This window comes from Hylobates moloch, unplaced genomic scaffold, assembly GCF_009828535.3.
Source record: "Hylobates moloch isolate HMO894 unplaced genomic scaffold, HMol_V3 SCAFFOLD_20, whole genome shotgun sequence".
NCBI classification, from domain to species: Eukaryota; Metazoa; Chordata; class Mammalia; order Primates; family Hylobatidae; genus Hylobates; species Hylobates moloch.
The window spans coordinates 24119192-24139602 of NW_026652295.1; the positions used below are offsets into that span (position 1 = coordinate 24119192).

Genomic DNA, 20411 nt, shown 5'->3' on the forward strand with positions numbered 1-20411 from the left:
CGTGTATTAAACTCTTTCTCTATTGCAATTCCCCTGTCTTGATAATATTCATAGCTCAGTGGTGTGAGCTATGATTGCACTACTGCACTCCAGCCCGGGTGAAAGAGTAGGAGGCTATCTCAAAAAAAGACAGAAAGAAAGAAAAAAGAAAAAAAGTAATTCCTGGCAGTAATTCAGTATCTAAATGGAACTTCCAATTTCCAATCCTTAATGTATTCCTATCAACTAGATTTTAGTGGAGAAACTCTGCATTCCATACTTCACAAAACCACAAAGAATGGAAATATACGGTTGCTCAGCAGAACATAGCTTTTTCTGGTCTAAGATCTGAGAAAATTCCCCTCCAGATCCTTCTTAAGGAAACCCCATCTGATGATGTGATTAGCATCCTCCACAACATTCCTATCCCAAATACAAGTGAGGATCACGAATCTACACGACATTTTTTTTTTAATAGCCCCCTCTGTGCCTAACACTAAAGCACAGCTCAGTCAAAGCAAGTCTGTGAAAGATGAAAGTACATTATTCAATGTTATGGTTGCAACTGAAGCAAGAGGCAGGTGTTAGTGTAGTTAGAGAATCAGGTACATATCCCTTAGGCACTTTTCTGCCAATATTATTTTTTCGAATAAAACTTTTGGTGAGGTTAGTTAACACACACAGAGTGCAGGTATTCTGTTGCAGATTATCTAGTAGACAAAACAGAGAGAATAACATCTTTTTATGAAAATCAAAGAGCCTACCTAACTTTAGGCGTCGGAACACGTGCGCTCCATCTCCATCCAGACGTTTGTGCCAGTGGAATTGTGGGCTGCTGCAGGTGGAGGTAGGCAGGAGGAGTGCTAATTCTAGTGCTAATTCCCAGTCGGCCCTATGTGCAACCAGATCATGCTCTGATAGCCAGAGAACCATCTCAAAAGCACTGCCACCTGAGGTTCTGTACTGAACTAGGGCTGAAAGGATTCAGGTGGGTCAATAGTGCCTGCTGAAGGAGGTAGCTGTGGGTGGAGCTAGGATTTGGCCTTTCTGGGTGCCTTGGTTTAATGTCATCTAATAACTCCCAAAGCGCACCATTGCTCCTAATATATATACATGATGTATCTTCTGATGAATTTCCATTTTATGAACTTAATTTTTATGAGGTCTTTTTTTTTTTACTTTTAATAATTTTTTTTTCCGCACAGAAGCATATGGTTAAAAAAAATTACCAGCATAGATTTTTTTCCCAGTGGGAAATCAATTGTAAAATACATATTTTTAATCAACTTCAAAAAAAGATATATTAGAAAATAAGAGTTTCATGATTTAATGGTAAACATTAGGGATGGTCATTCTCTCTAGCCTTTGTATAATAGGTGGCAAAAATAATATTCCAGTTCTGTAATTTTACAAGTATTCATGTAACTGCCCCATGAGTTCTTCCTGCTCTTTGCGCAGACAGAGCAGATTTATCAAGACAAGGGAACTGCAATAGAGAAAGATTTTAATACACATAGAGCTGGCTAAACGGGAGACCAGAGTTTTATTATTACTCAAATCAGCCTCTCTGAAAATTTGGAGGCTAGGGTTTTTTAAGGATAGTTTCGTGGGCAGGGGGCTAGGGAATGGGGAATGCCAATTGGTTCCATTGGAAATGAAATCATAGGAGGCTGGAACTTGTCCTCTTGTGCTGAGTCAGTTGCTGGTTGGTGACCATAAGATCAGAAGACCCAGCTTGGCAGTCTGGGTGGTGCCAGCTGACCCATCAGAATGCAGGGTCTGAAAAATACCTCAAATACCAATCTTAGGTTTTTCAATACTGTAGGTACAACTGGGGAGGTTAGAATCTTGTGGCCTCTGGCTGCATGACTCCTGAGCCATAATTTCCAATCTGTGGCTAATGTGTTAGTTTTATAAAAGCAGTCTGGTCCCCAAGTAAGGAGGGAGTTTGTTTCAGGGAAGAGTCTAGGTAATCATCTTTGTTTCATAGTTAAACTATGAACTAAATTCTTCCCAAAGTTAGTTTGGCCTATGCCCAGGAATGAACAAGGGCAGCTTAGAGGTTAGAAGAAAGATGGCGTCAGTGAGGTCAGCTTTCTTTCGCTGTCAGATTTTTCTCACTGTCATCATTTTTGCAAAGGTGGTTTCATTCATATTCCCCATTGTATCTAACTGCATGCTTTAACATCTTTATTTCCTAATGGGAAAGAATACACTCATGAGCAAGCTCAATGGGCTCTCTCTACGAGGTAATTTTAAACAACATTGCTTTTCTGTAGTTTGATTATTGCAGTTAACTGTATGAAAATCTATACAGAACTCTCCAACTACAAAGGAAAACATCGACTTTTATTGTTTATTTCAGTTTTCCAGGATAATACAATGGCACAGAGAGCTGCAACATGTAACTGGATTTAGAGAAACTAATTCCTGTGAAAACCAATTAGGAAATACAGCACCTCTGCAAAATTCTCTGTCCATCCAGACCAATTCTCAGCAGCCAACATTTGCAAATGATATTTTAGAGCACTGTGGTTTTTAAGCTCCTTGACGTAAGACAAGTTATTGCATGTCATGACAGAGAGAACGTAACAAGTCCAAAATTTAAGGAGGAGGTAGCTGTTTATTTCACTTTTGATAGTAGACTCGAATCTGCCTTCAAAAAAACTAATGAGAATAGGAATAAATTGCAGACTTTTGGCTCTTTTCTGGCTGACAGGGTTTAAGTAACACCAACATGCCACACCCTGGAGCAGCAGGATCTTTATTTTTGGTGCCAGCTCCTCATCTTGCAACAAGTGAGCCACTTCTTCCATGTACTCAGCTGCAAATTTCCCAGCAGGTGGTCCTCCTGTAAAACAAGCATATGCATTTCCAGAAGTATTTGGTGTATCTAGTAGCTAGTAACACTTTGGAATGCTTATATGTTCATATTCTTGTTGCCCTGTAGAGGATACTTTGGATACTTTGAATTTTCCTGTCTTTTTCCCCCACCTCCCATGCTGCTGCCATGAAGACCAGAAAGTGTGTGTTGATAAGCAAGCAGTGATATCAAAAGCCTGGGAAGGTCTCTGCTTGCTGGTCTCCTCCCTGGTTCCTTTAAGCAAGCACCCAGGAGTGAGTATTTCTTTCTTTCTTTCCTTTTTTTTTTTGAGATGGAGTTTTGCTCTTTTTGCCCAGGCTGGAATGCAATGGCACGATCTCAGCCCACTGCAACCTCCGCCTCCCGGGTTCAAGCGATTCTCCTACATCAGCCTCTCGAGTAGCTGGTATTACAGGCATGCACCACCACGCCCAGCTAATTTTTTGTATTTTTAGTAGAGACGGTGTTTCACCATGTTGATCAGCTGGTCTTGAACTCCAGACCTCAGGTGATTCACCCGCCTTGGCCTCACAAATTGCTGGGATTGCAGGCGTGAGCCACCGTGCCCGGCCAAGAGTGAGTATTTCAAGGTGAATAAAACCTGGCTGCGTTCGCTTAGCAAATATCCCTCTTATCCAATGAAATGTTATCAGAATTTTAAGATTACAGCTAAGAAAAATTACTAAACTACAGTGTTATAAAATGAGTGTCGTGAAACGCTCATTTTAGCACAGCTGGTTAGATCAGTACCTGTGAAGGCCAGCAGTCCAATTTTCTGGGCAGCTTGAGCTCTCTTCTCAATGGGTAGAGATTCATTCATCAACACTTGGCCAAGTACAGCAATTTTTTCCTCATGAAAATAAGTCTCAGCTGAAGGGATTTTTTTTTCCTTCTTCTTAACAAAAAAGCCCTTAACAGTGACACGCCAGAATTTCTGGAGACGCCGACCCAGCCACGCAAAATACCCATACATCTTAACCCAAATTTGCATACAAGAAAATCGGCTGTGAGCCATTGTGTAAAAAGGCCAATGGTCCTTCAGGTACACCACTGGCAGTCACAGGAGTTCACAGTCAAGAACTCTGGAATGCATCACTTAGCAACACTGTGGAATGGAATATACAAACCAGGGGAAAGCAATATATGCCTAAATTCTTCAGCTTGTCATTGAGGGCCTTCTACTATTTGGACTAAACAATTTTACTTTCATTTCTCTGGTGTACAAAACCTCAACTTAAACTTGTTTCCCGTAATGCACATGAATCTCACTACTGTCTTTGAACCTTTGCTCAGGCAGGGAACATTTGGAACTTGCCCATTCTAGTCTGATTATTCCAACATGTACTTTGCTTCTTTCCATCGATCTTTCATACTATTGTTACCTCTTTTGCCTGTTTGCTACCCAAAGAGAGTTCTCTACATCATAGATTTATCTTATTTTGCTGAGAAAATAGAAGCCATGAAAAGAGAACTTGCATAACTCTTACCAGTGCATCCACCTACCTATCTGCGTTTATGGTACCCATAGACTCTGTCTTTCCTCCTGTATTACTATGGATACCCTCTCTGTGCAGTAGATGTCAATCAGCTCCTCTCACCTCACTCAAGGATGTTGCTCTATGGTTCTTCTCTTATCCTGGTAATTTTTCCATCTCAACGGGACCCTTTGCATTATCAACAAACACGCTATACTTTTTTTCTCATTAAAGAAAGAAAACTCTCTTGACTTCATATGCTTTCTTCCCGCAGTGACTGCACATTCACTTCCCCACTCCCCTTTACAGTACAGCTCTTTAAAGAGCTGCTATACTCGCCATCTCCAGTCTTTCTCATTCTTTCTTGGATGAATTCCAAACAAGATTTCAACCCCATGACTCTACTGACATTGCCTGTCAGGGTCATTGAATTGTCAGTCTTTGACATTTGACACTCCTTTCTCTCTGAAACACTTTTCACCCAGCTTCTAAGATACCACACTCCTAATTTTTCTCCTCCTGGCCACTCATCATTTTTCCTTTACTGGTTCCTCTTCTTCTTTATGACCTCTAAATATTGGAGGGCCCAAGGCTCATCAGTCTTTGTATGTGTTCTTATTTTTTTTTCTTCTTTTTCTTTTTCTTTTTTTTTTGAGACAAGGTCTCTCTGTGTCCCCCAGGCTGGAGTTCAGTGGCATGATCTTGGCCCACTGTAGCCTCGACCTCCTGGGCTCAGGTGATCCCCCCACCTCAGCCTTCTGAGTATCTGGGACCACGGGTGCACACCACCATGCCCAGCTAATTTTTTTGTAGCGATGGGGTTTTGCCATGTTGCCCAGGCTGGTCTTGAACTCCTGGGCTCAAACAATCCACCCACCTAGGCTTCCTAAATGCTGGGATTACAGGCGTAAGCCACCATGCCCAGCCCTTTTTTCTTTATCTATACTTCCTAGATAAGATAAACCAGTTTATGGCTTTAACTATTACCCATATGCTGAAGACTCCCAGTTATATGTATTTTACATATATATATTAATTATATGTATATATAATTTTTTCTTGAGACATGTTGCCCTGTCGCCTAGGCTGGAGTGCAGTGGCCCAATCATAGCTCATTGCAGCCTTGATCTCCTGGGCTCAAGTGATCCTCCTGCCTCAACTTCCTGAGTAGCAGGGACTATAGGCCACCACACCTAGCAAATTTTTAATTTTTTTTTTAAGAAATGGGGGTCTCACTATGTTGTCCAGGCTGTGTTGAACTCCTAGCTTCAAGCAGTCCTCCCACCTTGGCCTCCCAAAGTGCTGTGATTATAGGCATGAGCCACTACGCCTGCTCCAATTTTATATCTTTAACTGGATTTCTCACCTGAACTCCAGACTCACATTCAGTCATAAGCTTGATATCCCCATTTGAATGTCCAAGACGCTTTTCAGTTTTAACATGTCCAACACAGAGTTCCAGGTCTTCCTCGCTAGACCTGCTGCTTCTCAGTTTCTGTATCTTGGAAGTTGGTATTACATCCTTCTAGTTGTTCAGGTAAAAAATTCTAGATTCATCCCTGGCTTCTATCTATCTCACATCTCATTTTCAACTTATCAACAAATGTATTGGCTCTACTTTAAAACATATCCCAAATTTGAGACATTCTACAGAATATACCTGCATATGCTCTTCAAATATATTAATGTGTGAAGGCTTAAAAAAATTGGGGTTACTCTGCTAGATTAAAAGAGCCTGAGAGACATGACAACTGAAATAAAAATGTAGGCTGGGTGCAGTGGCTCTCACCTGTAATCCCAGCACTTTGGGAGGCCAAAGCATGTGGATCATCTGAGGTCAGGAGTTCAAGACCAGCCTGGTCAATATAGTGAAACCCCTTTTCTACTAAAAATACAAAAATTAGCCAGGCGTGGTGGTGCATGCCTGTAATCGCAGCTATTCAGGAGGCTGAGGCAGGAGAATCACTTGAACCTGGGAGGCAGAGGTTGCAGTGAGCTAAGATCATGCCATTGCACTCCAACCTGGGTGAAAAGAGTGAAGCTCCATCCCCAAAAAATAAAAAATAAAAAAAAAATGGCCAGGCGTGGTGGCTCATGGCTGTAATGCCAGCACTTTGGGAGGCCGAGGTGGGCGGATCATCTGAGGTCAGGAGTTTAAGACCAGCCTGACCAACAAGGCGAAACCCTGTCTCTACTAAAAATACACAATTAGCCGGGCGTGGTGGCGCATGCCTGTAATCCCAGCTACTTGGGAAGCTGAGGCAGGAGAATTGCTTGAACCCAGGAGGCAGAAGTTGTGGTGAGCCGAGATCGCGCCATTGCACTCCAGCCTGGGCGACAAGAGTGAAACTCCATCTTGAAAAATAAATAAATAAATAAAAATAAAAATGTAATCCCTGCTTGGATTCTGTACATAAACATGTGTGTATGTGTCTCTGTGTGTGTGTGTGTGTGTGTTTGTGTATGCTGTAAAGGGTATTACTGGGACAATTGGGAAAAACAGACCTTCCTTGTCCGATAAGGTAGCCACACATGGCTGAGTATTTGAAATGTGATTAGTCTCAGTTGAGATGTGCTGTAAGTGCAACATGCACCCTGGACTTTGAAGACTTAGTAGGAAAACATGTAAAATATTTCAATAATTTTTATATTGATCATATCTTGAAATATTTTATATTAGGTTAAATAAAATATATTATTACAATTAATATCCCCTGTTCTTTTTTCTTTGTCTTAAGTGTGGGTACTAGCAAATCCAAAACACCAAGTGTGGCTTCTTTTCAAGGCTTTTGTACTTAGTATTGTGCAGGGGAGAAAACATAATTTCTTTTTTTCTCCTTTTTAGGTTTTTAGTTGAGACACTGTCCTGAAAATAAAAGTCAGATTAACAAAACAAAAATAAATGGAAGTTTATTAATGTATGTTGTACCCAATGCACAGGAGAGACTTCAGTTCAAAAGTATTTCTGTCTCTAGGCAGTGGCTTAGGGGCTTTGCTTAAATAGTATTTTAACTAACAGCCACAAATCCTATCTAGTGACAAGACAAAAGACCATCTTCAGGCTTCCAAAAGGTGAGAAAATGCGGGAAGGTAAGCTGATGGGAAGAGTAAAGTCTGTTCCTGGATCCTCTGGCAGTGCTATCTCTGAGCTCTGGTTACGAGCTGACCAAGGCAGAAAGGAGTGGCAGAATATGTCCCTGTTTTAACCTTTTCACTATAATCTCCAGCATTTTAGAGAGGAATATTTTTGTTGCCTCCAGTTGCCTCTGCCTGGAATGTCCTTCCCAGAGATAATCGATGTGACTCATCCCAATAGCTCCTCGGGTCATTCCACAAATGTAATTTTCTGTGAGGCCTTTGCACTCCTTTTTTTTTTTTTTTTTTTTTTTTGATACAGGGTCTTGCTGTGTCACCCAGGCTAGAGTGCAGTGGCACGATCATAGCTCACTGCAGCCTCTAACTCCTGGGCTCAAGCAATCCTTCTGCTTCAGCTTCCCAAGTAATTGGGACCACCGGTGCACGCCACCACGTCCAGCTGGTTTTTAAAATTTTTGTAGAGATGGGAGTTTCAGTATGCCGTGCAGGCTGGTCTTGATTTCCTGGCTTCAAGGGATCCTCAGCCTTGGCCTCCCACAGTGCTGGAATTACAGGTGTGAGCCACTGTGCCCGGCCCCTGACCACTCTTTTTAAACTTGTGATCTTTGCTTTCTCCCTGTGCCTCTCTTCACCCCACCTTGTGCAATCATTTCTCCCCTTCTCTGCTTCGCTGTCTTCCCTTTGCCAGGATGTAAGGTCTGGGAGGGCAGGGATTGTTATGTCTTTTATTTTTCTCTACTACTCTATTTCCAGTGCCAAGAACAGTCCTTGGCATACACCTTGTTCGTAGTAAGTAAGCAGCAAATACTTCTTGAATGCATGAGAAGTTAGAGTTCTAATTTTTAGCAAACAATTATTATTCCTTGAACAAGGTGTACTTAGGACTGTCTCAAAACCAAAAGATAATATTTGTTTACTAAGAGGCACTGTCTCCAGGAAAAGTCAGGGATAAAAGTATTTTATTTGAGTTTTTCTGATACAGCAACAAGTACTGGCATTTTTCAGTGAACTAAGGTTTACAATTTTACTTTATAATTTTGTAAAGTAACTAAGGCAATTTAGTTAAACAGTATAGTAGCAAACCTTATAGAGGAAAATGTTTTTACCACTGACTCAGTAAAAGCAATCACTGGTATTTAATGAGTCGCTTGGTAAATACTGTCAGAGTTGAAAGTCAGGGGCTCCTTTGTGATGATGCTGGTGGGGTCTGAGTGGGAACAGAACATAAACAAATCAGTGAAGGCACTTTTTTTTTTTTTTTTTTTTTTCTGAGACAGAATCTCACCCTGTTGCCCAGGCTGGAGTGCAGTGGCACGATCTTGGCGTGAGCCACCATGCCTATTTGCCCTCAAGGAGCTCACAGTCTCTGCTCATAGATACCACAACAGTGAAACTTAGCTGTTTTCTCTCCAATTAGCTTTACAACAAACTGAGATTTATTATCTCTATTTAGAGATAAAGGAATTTCAAATTGAAAATGAAATCGCCAGCTGCGGTGGCTCACACCTGTAATCCCAGCACTTTGGGAGGTCGAGGCGGGCAGATCACCTGAGGTTGGGAGTTCGAGACCAGCTGATCAATGTGGAGAAACCCCATCTCTACTAAAAATACAAAATTAGCCGGGCGTGGTGGCGCATGCCTGCAATCCCAGCTACTCGAGAGGCTGAGGTGGGAGAATCCCAGCTACTTGAGAGGCTGAGGTGGGAGAATCCCAGCTACTCGAGAGGCTGAGGTGGGAGAATCGCTTGAGGTGGGAGGCGGAGGTTGCGGTGAGCTGAGATCGCACCATTGCACTCCAGCTGGGGCAACAAGAGCAAAACTCCATCTCAAAATAAATAAATAAAATAAAATCAAGGTGAAAATGAGGTGCAGTGTGTTCTGTAAATACCAACTCAGAAAGGGCATGTGAAAAAAAATAACATCAGACTGCACATGAAGCTAGTAATTCAAAAATAATTTTTATTTTAACTTACATGACTGAAAGATCAATGAATACAAATGCCACAAAACTAAAAGCACCCCCTCAACCAAACATAAAATACAGAAGTGAATACAAAAGATCTGGAATTAATTACTCATGCAATAGTCAAAAAAATAAAAAATAAAAAAAATGACAAACCAAACACAAAATCCTGTAACATCTGTGTTTGACTTTCTATAAAAAGAAGCATTTCAACCATTTAACATAAGCTATAGGCTATACCTACTAACTACAGACTGTACAATGTACCTTTAAAGTCAAGGATATATGAATATATATAATATTTATAAATATACACATATGTACATTATAACTTCACAGTTGAAAGAACTATTTGCCAGAAGCCTGGCAAACAATTTGCACTTTGAAACGAAATGAGTCCTTTTTAAAAGTCTTGCTAAAATGTAAATATTTAAAATGACATCTAAATGATACAAACACGTCCATAGTACAGTTGATATTCCACATTTTAAATTACACTCACATATATTGTTTTGATACCTTGGCATACCCCACCTTGTACACTCTTCAGAGGGAGAAAAGATAATTTAATAAGAGCTACTGAATGGTCTTGTACTTTGCTTAATGAACTTGCATCTCTGATACTGAAGCAATAATGGGACCTGATGTTTGAACTATTTGGCCAGGGAATCCTACCAGTGAGTGATTTCTCTGGGGGCAGTAACCACCCTCAGGATGTCCTTCTTTCTAATCCCACGGTCATTTTTACAGAAGGAGGCACCACTTTAAATGTCCCTCCACTCCTACTCCATTAGGATTTCTCCGACTTCTAGGTTCCTCCACCTCAAAGGGCATCACAGCTTTGTGAATCTACAGCTTTTGGTTTTGATTTGTCTTAGCAGCAAAACACCCCTACGGTAAGAATATCATAAAAAATAGCTCTCATTAATTAAAAAAAAAAAAGCATTAAGCTTTGAGTTTTTTGTTTGTTTTTAAGTGTATAGGCATAATCTTAAGGTAGTTCTTAGTCATTTACTTATCTTCTTTTCCATAATGGAAACATGATTTTGGAATTTTCAGGATGAGGAAAAGAAACAAAATAAACTGTGGGAGTTTTTTTTTTTTTTTTTTTTGAGACTGGCTCTCATTCCTCTGTCACATGGGCTGGAGTGCAGCGGTGCAATCTCAGCTTACTGCAACCTCTGCCTCAAGTGATCCTCCCACCTCAGACTCCGGAGTAGCTGGGAGCACATACAATTAAAACATCTAAACTCTCACAATGGGTCATTTTGCCAGGTTCTGCAGGCAAACTTTTATTTGAAGATATTCTTTTTTGTGCTTTGTATTGAAAGTAAAGTTAGGTAGCTAAGGGGACTACTCAACCCTGAGAACACGACAGAGAAAAACTGCAAGGCATATGATGTTTGTCGAAGTATCACATGACTATTTCAAGCTTATAGAGAAACTTGCAAAAAAGTACAAAGATGGCTATTTTTAAATTTCATACATATTAAGATAAGATGGACTCTTTCACTGAGTATTATCAGACACAACTGACGACGTAATCTATTGAATTATACCATAGCCCTATTCTATATTGGCCAAAGGAAAAGTAGATAGGTACTGTGAAACGAGACTCTGAATTCTTTCTATAACATGTTTTTGTTGTTGTTGTTTTGTTTTGTTTTTTGAGACAGGGTTTTGCTCTGTCACCCAGTCTGGAGTGCAGTGGTGCAATTACGGCTCACTGCAGCCTGAATCTTCTGGGCTCAAGCAATCCTCCCACCTTAGCCTCCCAAGTAGCTGGGACTACAGGTGCATGCCACCACGCCTGACTAATTAAACTATTTTTTTTGTAGAGACAGGGCCTTGCTATGTTGCCCAGGTTGGTCTTGAACCTCCTGGGCTTAAGCAATTCTCCTGCATTGGCCTCCCAAAGTACTGGGATTACAGGCATGAGCCACTGCACACAGCCTACATTTTTATTTTAGTTGTTGTGTCTCTCAGGCTCTAAACAATTTCCAGCCCAAACCACAGCACCATCTTGATGAAAAGGGCCAGATATTAAGACAGCTGTTAGGCAGTTAACCTGTAATTAAAAGGCTGTGGCAACTTCAGTTCCATGACGACCTCCAACTTTAACACAGTCTCGAGGAAATTTGTCCAATTGTTCATATGCCAGCCGCCCATCTTCTCCTAAATATAGAACATTAAACATGAGTACCAATTCAAACTTAATGTTTTTACTCATTACTCAAAGTAACATAGTGCCAATTGTTTAGGGATGGGTTGCTATAATATGCTATGTTAACTTTTGGTAAGGAAAAGTTATCTTTTGTTATTCCTAATTATGTCATTGTTTTCCAGGTAATGCTTAGAACAACCAAGAACTTTTGAGCTAATTCATGCCAGAGACCAAAAGAATGCCAGGGTATGAAACAGAGTAGAAGTCTTATGGCCATTTGATGTTGATGATTTCATATAATAGATTTATTTCAGAGCAATTGTATGGATTATATTTTAAGTACAATTAGGGATTTCAATATGGCTGATCCTTGACTTTAATGCATTGAACTTTTACATAACTTTTACTTGTATACATTATATATTGATACATCTAAATGATATGTGGTAAAATCAATCTTAGGCTTTCAAACTTCAGCTAAAAATTACTCTTTACTATGTAAACATACAGAGATGCCTTCTACCAGCCACCAGCTAGTTCAGTTTTGTCTGTAGCACCACCTTGAACAGTTAGGATGCATTTGCAAATAATTTTAATGTTTTGTTCTATTTTTCTACTTTAAAAAATGATTAGAAAATGAGAAAATAAAGTGCAAAGACAAGTGATAAGAAGCAGGCTTTCATACATGTAAGTGAGACAAAGATGGAAATAGTTGTGCCTAATCAGAAGTTCAGCTGGGTGTGGTGGCTCACACCTGTAATCCCAGAACTTTGGGAAGCCAAGGTGGTGGATCACTTGAGGTCATGAGTTTGAGACCAGCCTGATCAACATAGTGAAACCCCATCTCTACCAAAAAATACAAAAAAAAAGTTAGCTGGGTGTGGTGGAATCCGCCTGTAGACCCAGCTACTTGGGAGGCTGAGGCAGGAGAATTGCTTGAACTCGGGGGCAGAGGTTGCAATGAGACGAGATTGCATCATTGCACTCCAGCCTGGGTGATAGAGCGAGACTCCATGTTTAAGGTAGGCTAGGCTAAGCCATGATGTTCTGCAGGTAAGATGTATTAAGTGCTTTTTTGACTTAACAGTATTTTCAACTTACAATGGGTTTATCGGGATGTAACCGCATTCTAAGTCAAGGAGCAGCTGTCCTCAAAATTGAGTAAACTTAAAACTTCAGTTCCTCAATCATGGTGGCAAAGACGAACAGCCCAACAGCCATTTAGGATGACTGCTGTCATACGGGACAGTGCACATAGAACAATCCCAACACCATGGAGAGATCTATTGGACAGCTCTAGGTTAAAATATCGAAATCATTCCATACTGATTGGTAAATAGTTGCAGCCCTGAGTCCTTTAAGTGCCTGCAATGACCTTCTGCCCTTTGTCATAGGGCATTTTATCAATTCCTATTGAAAATACTATTCTCACTATATTAATTCAGTCATTTGTGTGAGAGAAAAATGTGCCAGTATTTGTGTATTAGGGTCAAGGAAGATTCATAATATTGACTTCAGGGGGGTTCTCAAACTTTATATTAGAATCACCTGGGAGGCTTCAAAAAATCCTTAAAAAATCCTGATGCCAAGGCACACTTAGACCAATGAAAGCAGAATCTTTGGGAGTAGATTGTTTCAGCTTCCCTGGCGAATGTGCAGCCAGTGTTGAGCACTGCACACTGGTGGTGTGAGAGGACCCAGGGCTGATGTGAGCAGCCTGCATGAAGAGCTAAGGTGAAGCAGGTATGGTGATGGCTTCTGGAGATGCTGCTGTTTGCACAGCTCCAGTGAGGCCCGGGGCACATTCTGTAGGGATCATCTTCCTTAGGTTACACTGGAAATAGAAGCTTCGTTGGCTATGCTTTATAAGCGCCTGGCTTACCTTCATGGTTATTTTAGAATACGAAGGGATAAAGGAGTTTAAACTAATAATACCTGGGTACATTTTTAGAGAATTAAATAATTTCTATGCCTAATACAGCCATAAGGAGTAACTTTTATCCTTTAAACAAATATATACTGGCTAAGATTTCTGTGGAAGAAATAATATATTCAATAGCAGAACAAAGCCTTGTTAAACCCATAATTGTAAGAAAGACGGCCTAACAATAAATGGGATTTTCACAGTGATTACAAATGCCATGAGATTCTTCTTCATGTTGTTAAGTTACTATCACTTAAACAAGGGTGGCTTTTTTCTAAGCTGCAGTATTGATTGGATTATGTCTGAGGATTTCTAGGAGCATAGTTTTTATACTTTAAGACTGTGTTGTTGAAGTAAAATTATTTATAATAATTATTTATACTTTTTTTTTTTGAGACAGAGTCTTGCTCTGTCACCCAGGCTGGAGTACAGTGGCATGATCTCAGCTCACTGCAACCTCCGTTTCCTGGGTTCAAGTGATTCTCCTACCTCAGCCTCCCAAGTAGCTGGAACTACAGGTGCACCCCACCCCACCTGGCTAATTTTTGTATTTTTATTAGACCCACGGTTTCACCATGTTGGCCAGGCTGGTCTCGAACTCTTGACCTCAAGTGATCCACTCACCTTGGCCTCCCAAAGTGCTGGGGTTACAGGGGTGAGCCACCAAACCCAGCTATTTACACTTTTTAATACAGAGTTAAGAAAGGCTTTCCCCACCCTCCCAAGTCCCCAAAAAAGAATAAATGTATAATGCCTGCTAGGCATGAACCTTCATAAAATAAAGTGAAGAGGAAGGAATATCTGGATATTTCAGAATAAAATAAGTACTCCAATTCTTTTCTTAGGTATCAGGGCTCAGATGGGCAGAGGCCACAGGGCAGTCAGAAGTTAACCTGGGAGTCAGGGTGAGGCTGAGATACCTGGGGCTTTACAGCATTCCCTGGGATGCATCTCTGGTACCTCACCTAATTTCTGTCCTCCAGGGAGTGTCAACCCCACCCTGGCAACACAGCCTGGATTCCTATTGCCTTTGCTTTATGGTTTGACTTCTGTGTTCTTGATTCTAAATAGTACACAGACTGATCAATTCATATAGAAAGGCTCCAGACAATATACTTCACTCTCAGCATCCAGACAGAACAAGGAGTTGGGGTAAGATGGACACTGATCAGTTCTTCGTACTCTGTGTGTGTGAGAAGACAGCTTATAGTGGGAAAACTGCTAAAACAGGGTACATGAAACTTCTCCTTACTGGAGAAGGGAACATCAAAAAGGGAACATCCCTTTGAGAGTGCCAGAAACAAACAATCATGTAAACAACAACAATAAAACTCACCCAGAGACAAGAGGGTTTCTGAGGCCACATTTCTGATTTCTTCAGTATCAGATTGACACAATGTCACCAGCATTTTAATGCTTTCAGTAGCCTATGGGGGAAAAATAGGTTAAATCGTGTTTTGACATTTAGGTCCAGAGTTCCACGAGACTTGGCATTTCACAACTGGTGGGAACTTTAGTCTCACTTTGTTGCCCAGGCTGGAATGCAATGGAGCGATCATAGCTCACTGCAGCCTTGACCTCCTGGGCTCAAGCAATTCTCCTGCCTCAGCCTCCTGAGTAGCCAGGACTGATTTTTAATTTTTAACCTTTGGTACAGATGAAGTCTCACTAAGTTGCCCAGGCTAGTCGAATTCTTCTGCCTTGGCCTCCTAACGTGGTGGGATTACAGGTGTAAGCCACTGTGCCTGGCCAGCTGGTAGGAACGCTAAAAACCATTTACCTATGGGGTCAAACCTAGCTGAGTGTCTGAATTCCTTAAAAGTAAATATTCCTAGGTGCCACTCCGGATGCACTATGTCAGAATTTCCTGGGATGGGGCCCAGAGTTCTTACTTTCAGGAATTCTGATGATCAGCGAAATTCCTCATTCCACAGCAGACTCCTGGTCTAGAGGAGTGAAGTGACTAGCTTGCTTTTCCAGAATAGAATCCATTTTCCCTGGTTCTTTCCACTGAATCTCACTGATTCCAAAATGGCTCTAATTTTAAAATTCTTACTATTTAGTTTATATGCTAAAATAGAGGAGGAGGTAAAGGCCATTAATGACAATTCTTCTATTTGTTTGTTCCACAAATATTTATTGAGCACTCCATGAACCAGACTATTCATAAGGCATGAGAGATTCCACAGTGAACCAGACATGGTTCTGGTCCTCAAGAATTTACAGTCTAGTGGATTCAGAGTATGAAAACCCATACAGATCACTGTATCCTTATGTCTTTATTTACTTTGTCTGTATCACAGCCATCCGTCACTGATATGTCACTGGATATCAGGAGAGCACCCAAATACCAACCACTGTGGGCTTTCTATTTGAGCACCTGAAGGTAATTTTCTTTTTTAACCAAGTAACAGGGAAGGCAAAATTTCCTACAGCTGTTTCTTTCTTTTTTCTTTTTTTTTTTTTTTTTTTTTTTGAGACAGCGTCTCATTCAGTCACCCAGGCTGGAGTACAGTGGCGTGATCTTGGCTCACTGCAACTTCTGTCTCCTGGGTTCAAGTGATTCTCCTGCCTCAGCCTCCTAAGTAGCTGGGATTACAGGTGTGCACCACCACGCCTGGCTAATTTTTGTGTTTTCAGTAAGGATGAGGTTTCACCATGTTGGCCAGGCTGGTCTCAAACTCCTGACCTCAGGTGATCCACCAGCCTCAGCCTCCCAAAGTGCTGGGATTACAGGCGTGAGCCACCATGCCTGGCCCTAGAGCTGTTTTTGATCACAGGCCATTAACTTTTTCTTTTGAGGTATTAATCCCTTTCTTTATCAGGCCTGCAGGTCCCTGCCTCTTTTCCAAGATTTTGGCAGGTTCTAAGGTGTGGCCTTCTCTCATTCTTTTTTTTTTTTTTTTTTTTTGAGATGGAGTCTCTGTCGCCCAGGTTGGAGTGCAGTGGTGCAATCTCGGCTCACTGCAACCTCTGTCTCCTGGATTCAAGCAATTCTCCTGCCTCAGCCTCCCCAGTAGCTGGGATTACAGGTGTGTGCCACCACGCCTGGCTAATTTTTTTGTATTTTTAGTAGAGATGGGGTTTCATCATGTTGGCCAGGCTGGTCTCGATCTCCTGACCTCAAGTGATCTGCCCGCCTCAGCCTCCCAAAGTGCTGGGATTACAGGCATGAGCCACTGCGCCTGGCCTTCTCTCATTCTTTTCTCAAGACTGATTTGTCTTTTTTTTTTTTGTGATGAAAGTAGGTCAAACATTACATCTTGCCTATTGAAAGGGAAACTTCCATGTCAGGAGTCCCCATTCTTTTCGTACCTGTTTACATTCTGGCTCTCTCCCTGCTCACGACACCTCCTTATGACAATCAAAACTGATTCTCTGCTTAATAAAGAGAGCTTGTGGGAGGGATCTGGGAATTCAGTGGCATACTGAATTTTAGTACTTCTTTTCAAATCTTATTTGTCCTTGCTTTTTGTTGTTCACAATAAAAATAAGTGAAATCACCGTACATCTCATCTCCCTTTTAAGATAAGATATACTTTCCTTTTTCTTTCTCTCTCTTTTTTTTTTTTTTGAGACAGAGTCTGGCTCTGCCACCCAGGCTGGAGTGCAATGGCACAATCTTGGCTCACTGCAACCTCCTGGGTTCAAGCAATTCTCCCTCTTCAGCCTCCTGAGTAGCTGGGATTACAGGCACCTGCCATGCCCAGCTAATTTTTGTATTTTTGTAGAGATGAGGTTTCACCATGTTGGCCAGGTTGGTCTCAAACTCCTGACCTCAAGTGATCCACCGGCCTCAGCCTCCCAAAATGCTGGGATTACAGGCATGAGCCACTGTGCCGGTCAATAAGATATACTTTTCTAATACTGACCTAAAGGCAAACTGGTTCCTGCTTTCTGCCACTTATTGACTTTAACAAAACAAAGTCACATGTAATTACTGTTTAAGGGAGAAAAATACCAAAACTAATATACGGTGCAAAGAAGACAGGAAATACTGCTAAAAAAGTACTTTCAAACATGAAAGAAAAGCTGTTATGTACACTTGGCTTAGCCTGGCTTCAAGCTGAGCTGCCAGGGGAGCTCCAAGGCTGGGCTTTACCTCAAGGATTTTCAGGGCCAGGCAAGCTGCTTTCTGGAGCTGGAGGTTTGTCTTTGTTAGTGCTTCACAGTAATAGAGCAAGGCCTGAAAGAGAAGGAGGGACCTCGTGAAGACATTTTGGTTTGTTCATAGTTTAAGAGGTATACCTCATTCTTACTCTCTGAGATAAACTATAGCATATAACCTACACATTTTGTACTACCTTCAGAGCAAGAAAAAAAGCCATTGAAATTCATATTAATGAAAAGAGCTGTTTATTCAATAAATTGATCCCTTATGTTCTCCTAGATCTACTATGACTCTAGGAGAACATAAGGGATCAATTTATTGAGTAACATAATGCCTGTGGGCTTTTATTGGCCACCTAAAGGTAATTTTTTAAACCAAGTAACGAGGAAGGCAAAATTTCTCAGAGCTGTTTTTGATCCCAGATCATTAACTTTTACTTTTAAGGTGTTAATCCCTTTCTTTATGTCCCATCATAAAGGCCTGCAAGATCCTGCCCCTTGTCTCATGTGTCATTCCAAGATTTGAAATATTCTCCTAGAGTCCATGACTCTAGGAGAATATAAGGGATCAATTTATTAAATAAAATTGGGAGATAGAGAGTTATGGTTCTGGCTTTTCATTTTTTTTGAGACAGAGTCTCGTTCTGTCGCCCAGGCTGGAGTGCAGTGGCATGATCTCGGCTCACTGCAACCTCCGCCTCCCAGGTTCACGCCATTCTCCTGCCTCAGCCTCCCGCGTAGCTGGCACTACAGGCGTCCGCCACCACGCCCGACTAATTTTTTGTATTTTTTTTTAGTAGAGACAGGGTTTCACCATGTTAGCCAGGATGGTCTCGATCTCCTGACCTAGTGATCTGCCCTCCTCAGCCTCTCAAAGTGCTGGGATTACAGGCGTGAGCCACCGCACCTGGCCAATTGTCTTATTTTTACCAAGCTAATTTCTTCCTAAATGGTTGATAAAATGTGTAGCACTTAACATTAATTCAAATTAATAAGAATCACTATATGTCATGTTGGTTCATAGGAAACTTAATTACTCTTGAAGAGAATTGAGGGTGGAAAGAGAGGACTAATTTTTGGTTTTGTTGGGCTACATTGTGCATTTCTTGCTATTTGTCTGAATTACTTTTATTTTCTATTTTCTATTTATTTATTTATTTATTGAGATGGAGTTTCACTCTTGTTGCCCAGGCTGGAGTGCAATGGCGCAAACTTGGCTCACTGCAACCTCCGCCTCCCGGGTTCAAGCAATTCTCCTGCCTCAGCCTCCCTCGTAGCTGGGATTACAGGTAGATGCCATGATGCCCAGCTAATTTTTGTATTTTTAGTAGAGACAGGGTTTCACCATGTTGGTCAAGGCTGGTTTTGAACTCCTGACCTCAGGTGATCCACCCACCTGGGCCTCCCAAAGTGCTGGGATTACAGACGTGAGCCACCACGCCCAGCTTATTTTTATTTTTAAAAGCATAACTCAAATCAGATCACCATACTAATGTGTATCTGTTGAATCAATAAATGGTGTTACTCTGCCATTTGTTTTATTTTTTTGAGACAGGGTCTTGCTCTGTCACCCAGTCTGGAGTGCAGTGGCATGATCACAGCTCACTACAGCCTCAACCTCCTGGGCTCAGGTGATCCTCCCACCTCAGCCTCCCAAGTAGCTGGTACTACAGACATGTGCCACCATGCCCGGCTTGTTTTCTAATGTTTTTTGTAGAAACGGGGTTTTGCAATGTTGCCTAGACTGGTCTTGAACTCCTGAGCCCAAACCATCCTCCTGCCTCAGCCTTCCAAACTGCTGGGATTACAGGCATGAGCCACCGTGCCTGGGCTATATGATGATATTTCTTAGATTTATCCCTTTCCATGGCCTCAGGTCTTGTTGGAGGTCTCAATTTCCTACTGGGCCATCACCACAGCATTCTACTCCCCGTGCCTAACGATGAGGGATCCCCTTCCTCCAGCATGCATTACGTCAATCATGAGCAGCCCCCGTCCCCTCTCTTGGAAGAGTAGAGTGACTCCCTTTTCTTTGCCTAGCATCAAACTAGAACTCCTCACTCTGGGCTTTTCAAGACCCTAAGCCAGGTGGCTCCCCACTCTCTCCCTAACTGCCCTCTTTTCTTGCCATACTCAATGTACCCAGAGGCTGTGACCCGCCCCCCCGCAGCCCCCCCCGAGAATTCCACATGCTCTCCTCTCCTCTCTGACAGGCCTCATTTTTGATGACCTTTCAAATTTGCCCGAGGCCCAGGACCCATTTCACCAACCGTTATGTGACCAATTCTCTGTTTTTTTCCTCTGATTTCCTATAACTTACGTTTTCCTTGTTTCTTAAATTAACTGTCATTATTTATATGTGTCTAAATTTATAAGTATTTATATTTCTAGTATGTACTTCAGCTACCTAACATGTGATTTTGGGCAGGTTACTTAACTTCGCATGCTTCAGTCTGCCAATCTGCAAAATGGTTGTAATAATAAGACCCACTTACAGGGATTTGTGAACCTTCAACGCTACAACACACGTAAAGAACAGAAAACAAGGCCTGGCACAAAGTAAGCCCTCAATTAGTATAGCTATAATATTATTTTTATTCTCACATATATCTGTGTATTCATATATTTGTTTATAAGAGAAAAATACCATAGTGCCACCATTTATATTGAAGCTCCTTAGGATGAAGACCTTGTTTTTTTTTTTTTTTTCTTATTTAACTCCTTTAGCATCTGGAATGATAATCTGTCCTAGTGAGACCCTAGATGAACCAGCTTGAAAGTGTCATCAACCACTTAATGACATGACTACTCATAAAATGCCACATCGTTCTGCTATA

At 41.4% G+C, this 20411-nt stretch overlaps 2 protein-coding genes across 9 annotated transcripts in view; both read right to left on the reverse strand.

Moving 5' to 3' along the window:
* Positions 1-2321: 2321 nt before the first annotated feature.
* Positions 2322-3917, reverse strand: ARMH2 (armadillo like helical domain containing 2). Its single transcript, XM_032141689.2, has 2 exons — positions 3593-3917; positions 2322-2830 (listed from the first exon to the last, which is right to left on the reverse strand). Exons 1-2 carry the CDS (start codon positions 3855-3857, stop codon positions 2403-2405), a joined length of 693 nt encoding a protein of 230 aa, XP_031997580.1. The 5' UTR covers positions 3858-3917; the 3' UTR covers positions 2322-2402.
* Positions 3918-11315: 7398 nt separating this feature from the next.
* RIPOR2 (RHO family interacting cell polarization regulator 2) overlaps positions 11316-20411 on the reverse strand; it is a 231511-nt gene continuing 222415 nt past the window's right edge. For all 8 annotated transcript variants that reach the window (XM_058432307.1, XM_032140364.2, XM_032140365.2 and 5 more), the window contains 3 exons: positions 17567-17650; positions 14801-14891; positions 11316-11551 (listed from right to left, as the gene is read on the reverse strand). In XM_058432307.1, coding sequence (XP_058288290.1) covers positions 11451-11551; positions 14801-14891; positions 17567-17650 — 276 coding nt within the window. In that variant the 3' untranslated portion in view covers positions 11316-11450. The remainder of the gene's footprint in view (positions 11552-14800; positions 14892-17566; positions 17651-20411) is intronic.

Bases quoted from the DNA above. Each gene is read 5' to 3' on its own strand.
- ARMH2 (XM_032141689.2), bottom strand. From the start codon at position 3,857: ATGGCTCACAGCCGATTTTCTTGTATGCAAATTTGGGTTAAGATGTAT. The intron at 2,831-3,592 runs GTACTGATCTAA...CTTGTTTTACAG, and splicing joins TGGACTGCTGGCCTTCACAG to GAGGACCACCTGCTGGGAAA.